Source organism: Chiloscyllium plagiosum, chromosome 45 (assembly GCF_004010195.1).
Source record: "Chiloscyllium plagiosum isolate BGI_BamShark_2017 chromosome 45, ASM401019v2, whole genome shotgun sequence".
NCBI classification, from domain to species: Eukaryota; Metazoa; Chordata; class Chondrichthyes; order Orectolobiformes; family Hemiscylliidae; genus Chiloscyllium; species Chiloscyllium plagiosum.
This window is the reverse complement of record NC_057754.1, coordinates 5,611,378-5,615,038: the sequence shown is the minus strand read 5'-3', so window position 1 is coordinate 5,615,038 and position 3,661 is coordinate 5,611,378. Positions and strand designations below refer to the sequence as shown.

Below are 3,661 nucleotides of genomic sequence, written 5' to 3'. Positions count from 1 at the left end.
TCCAACTCGTCCATGCTGACCCAGATATCCTTAATTAATCTAGTCCCATTTGCCAGCACTTGGCCCATAGCCCTCCAAACCCTTCCTATTCATATCCCCATCCAGATGCCTTTTAAATGTTGTCATTGTACCAGCCTCCACCACTTCCTCTGGCAGCTCATTCCATACACGCACCACCCTCTGTGTGAAAAATCTGTCCCTTAGTTCCATTTTATACCTTTCTCCTCTTACCTAAAACCTATGCCCCTCTAGTTCTGGACTCCCCCACCCCAGGGAAAAGACTTTGCCTATTTACCCTATCCAGGCCCCTCATGGTTTTATAAACCTCTGTAAGGTCACCCCTCAGCCTCCAGGGAAAACAGTCCCAGCCTATTCAGTCTCTCCCTGCAGCTCAAACCCTCCAATCCCAACATCATCCTCATAATATTTCACCTTTTAAACTTTATTTCTTTATTTTTCTGCTTTTATACAAAGGTAGCTGTGGAGCTGTCTTTATTTTTGTGCTTACGTAACTAAGATTTTGTACCGAGGTACTTTGTACGTCTAAGATGGCAGTGCGTGTGGTGATTTTATACACTTTTCACTGTTCTCTTGTACCCCATAACTAAGTACATACGACAACAAAACCTAAAATTATCCGTGCTTTTCTTTGTAAGCTGGTTTCCCCTCTAGACCGAACAGACAGTCACCCGGGATTGCGAGTGGGTTCCTTTCTGGAACTTGCTCACAAGTCAATTTGTTCACAAGCAGCAGCTGGTCCTAAGTACTGGAAACGCTCGTGGTTCAAGTCTTTAAAGCCACGTACGGGATCACATTCGTAAGTACGAGTGTTAATAAGTGGGGCATCCTTAAACCGGGGAGCCCCTGTGTGCGTAGTTTATGTGTTTTGTCTTCTCCTGGTTGGCCTAGCAGGCTATCCAGTACAAGGACAGTTACAAAGATGGTCAACAAAAGTTGTCTTTTCCAGCCACACCCACGTCCTGTGAATAAGCAACATTCAAGGCTGGCAGCGTCAGCGAATTGTTTCTCTTCCATCCTGACTTTATCTCCGAATGTTACATCTCATTAATCGTTTTCAAAAGCCTACTGTCTCATTCTTTTAGCCCAGCAGTTGTTCAAGGCCATTTTTGGCAAAATATAGTTCCGGCTTTCTTGTGGAACCAGTTTTAATCACTCCACCCTTGGTGGCTGCACTCAAGCTAAACCCAACAGAGTCAAGAACAGCTTCTTCCCCGCACTTATTGGACTTCTGCACGGACCCCTCAGATTTCAAATCTAATTCTGATCTCGCTCTCCGTGCACCATCTCTGCAGCCGTTACATTGTACTCCTCGCTCTGTTCTATCACCCTGATGCTGTTTGTACGGTATGACCTGCCTGTACTGCACGCAGAACAAAACTTTTCATTGGGTACACATGACAGTAATAAATCTAAGCAAAATCAATGGTCAATGAAAATGCACGTTGAACGTCTCTGTCTTACTCCCTCAGAATCTCCTGGAAACCTTAAATAAGGTTTTCATTGTCCCCTCTTCCCATTGCCACCTCGTGTGACTTGGTGTTAAATCACATGAAATAAAGCTCCTGTCAGTCATCTTTTGCTGTGGCATTTTGTCATGTGTTATATAAATGGAAATGCTCTTGCTTTGACATTAATATAAGACAATGAACGGCAGACGCTGCAAACATTATTAGACTGATGAACGGGCTCTCGGTCCTCAAATAATATTGATCTTCTTAATGTTAATCTTGTTTCAATCAAGTCCTATGCAGTGTAACCTGTATGCTTCACTCTAAGCACCTTATGATGTGTACGTTGCTACTATGATGTGACTATACGACTCGCAAACACAACCTTTCATTGTATTTTAGCACACGTGACCATAAATCAATAAGTCGGCACGGTGGCTCAGTGGTGAGTACTACTGCCTATCAGCACTAGGGTCCCGGGTTCGATCCCAGCCTTGGGTGACTGTCTGTGTGGAGTTGTACATTCTCCCTGTGTCTGCGTGGGTTTCCTCCGGGTGCTCCGGTTTCCTCCCAAAGTCCAAAAGATGTGCAGATTAGGGTGGATTGGCCGTGCTAAACTGTCCCATATTATGCAGGTTAGGGTGGATTGGCCATGCTAAATTGTCCAGCCTTGGGTGACTGTCTGTGTGGAGTTGCACATTCTCCCTGTGTCTGCGTGGGTTTCCTCCGGGTGCTCCGGTTTCCTCCCAAAGTCCAAAGGATGTGCAGATTAGGGTGGATTGGCCGTGCTAAACTGTCCCATAGTATGCAGGTTAGGGTGGATTGGCCATGCTAAATTGTCCCACAGTGTCCAGGGATGTGCAGGTTAGGGTGGATTGGCCTTGCTAAATTGTTCCACAGTGTCCAGGGATGTGCAAGTTAGGGTGGATTGGCCGTGCTAAATTATCCCACAGTGTCCAGGGATGTGCAGGTTAGCGTGGATTGGCCGTGCTAAATTGTCCCACAGTGTCCAGGGATGTGCAGGTTAGGGTGGATTGGCCGTGCTAAGTTATCCCATAGTACCCCGGGATGTGCAGGTTAGGGTGGATTGGCCGTGCTAAATTGTCCCGTAGCGGTAGGTGCATTAGTCAGAGGGAAAATGGGGTCTGGGTGGGTTATCCTTCGGAGGGTCGGTGTGGACTGGTTGGGCCGACGGGGACGTGTTTCCACACTGTAGGGGAATCTAACCCCCTGGACGTAAGTGCCATTTTGTATTTGACTTCCTAACTACCGTGGGAACCAGGTGAGAGCAGGGCAGGGGAATTGGAAGCTAAATTCATAAAGTTTTCCAATTTGGGACGATGTAATGGAAGTGCCGGAGGGAGAGTGGTGTTGAGGGGGACGGTTGCACATATCCCCCACAAGGAGACAGCAATCACTGAGGGACTGTTGCCATTATTGTTGTTGTTGTTGTTGTTGTTGTTGTAACACTGCAGCAACCCCATTGGTGCGCTTCAGAGAAATACTGGCCAATCAGAGGAGCGCGAGAGCCGTCCATTTAGAAGATGCAGCAGCGTTCGCCAATCAGAGAGGGAGAGGGAAGCGTGCTGACCAATCAAAGTGCGAGATGCTGTGATGGGCAGTTATGAGGGGGCGGGAAAGAAAGGGTCGCGGACCAATCGAAGGGAGAGTCGGCCTAGCCTATCAAGGGGAGGCAGACGTTCAGGCCTTCCAATGGGGTGGACGTGATGGCCAATCAGCGAGAGGCAGGCTATGCCCCGACCAATCAAAGCGTGAAAGGCGGTACTGACCGCACAGATGGCAATTCGTGCGGACCAATGCGAGAAAGGCAGAAGGTGTCGTCGCCAGTCAAAGAGTGCGTAGCGGTCGAAGCCAATCAAAAGGGGGGCCATTTGGACCAATGCGAGAAAAGCAGAGTGTACGATGGCCTATCAGAGGGTGGGAGGCGGCCGTAGCCAATCAAAGGTGCGTTCTTGTGAACCACCGCGGAAAAACCGTGGGAACACCGGCCAATCAGAGGCAGGCAGGCGGTACCAGCCAATCAAAAGGGAGTCTGCGTTGGCCAATGACGGTGGAGGCGGGATATTTTTGAAGGTGTTTTCGGTTGGTGGGATTGGCGCGGGGTGACCTGGCGGTAATGGCGGAGACGCGGAGCGCACCCGGAGGGAGCAGGGACTCCCCTCGGAATCCCG

The 3,661-nt window shown here is 49.0% G+C and overlaps 1 protein-coding gene across 2 annotated transcripts in view; it reads left to right on the top strand.

The window, feature by feature from the left end:
• The first annotated feature begins 3,553 nt into the window (after nt 1-3,553).
• The window catches only part of cdca5 (cell division cycle associated 5), an 18,019-nt gene continuing 17,911 nt past the window's right edge, over nt 3,554-3,661 (top strand). Inside the window, exon 1 of one of the 2 annotated variants that reach the window (XM_043682721.1) lies at nt 3,554-3,660. In XM_043682721.1, the coding sequence (XP_043538656.1) occupies nt 3,607-3,660 (54 nt within the window). In that variant the 5' untranslated portion in view covers nt 3,554-3,606. The other variant, XM_043682720.1, reaches the window with a different exon arrangement.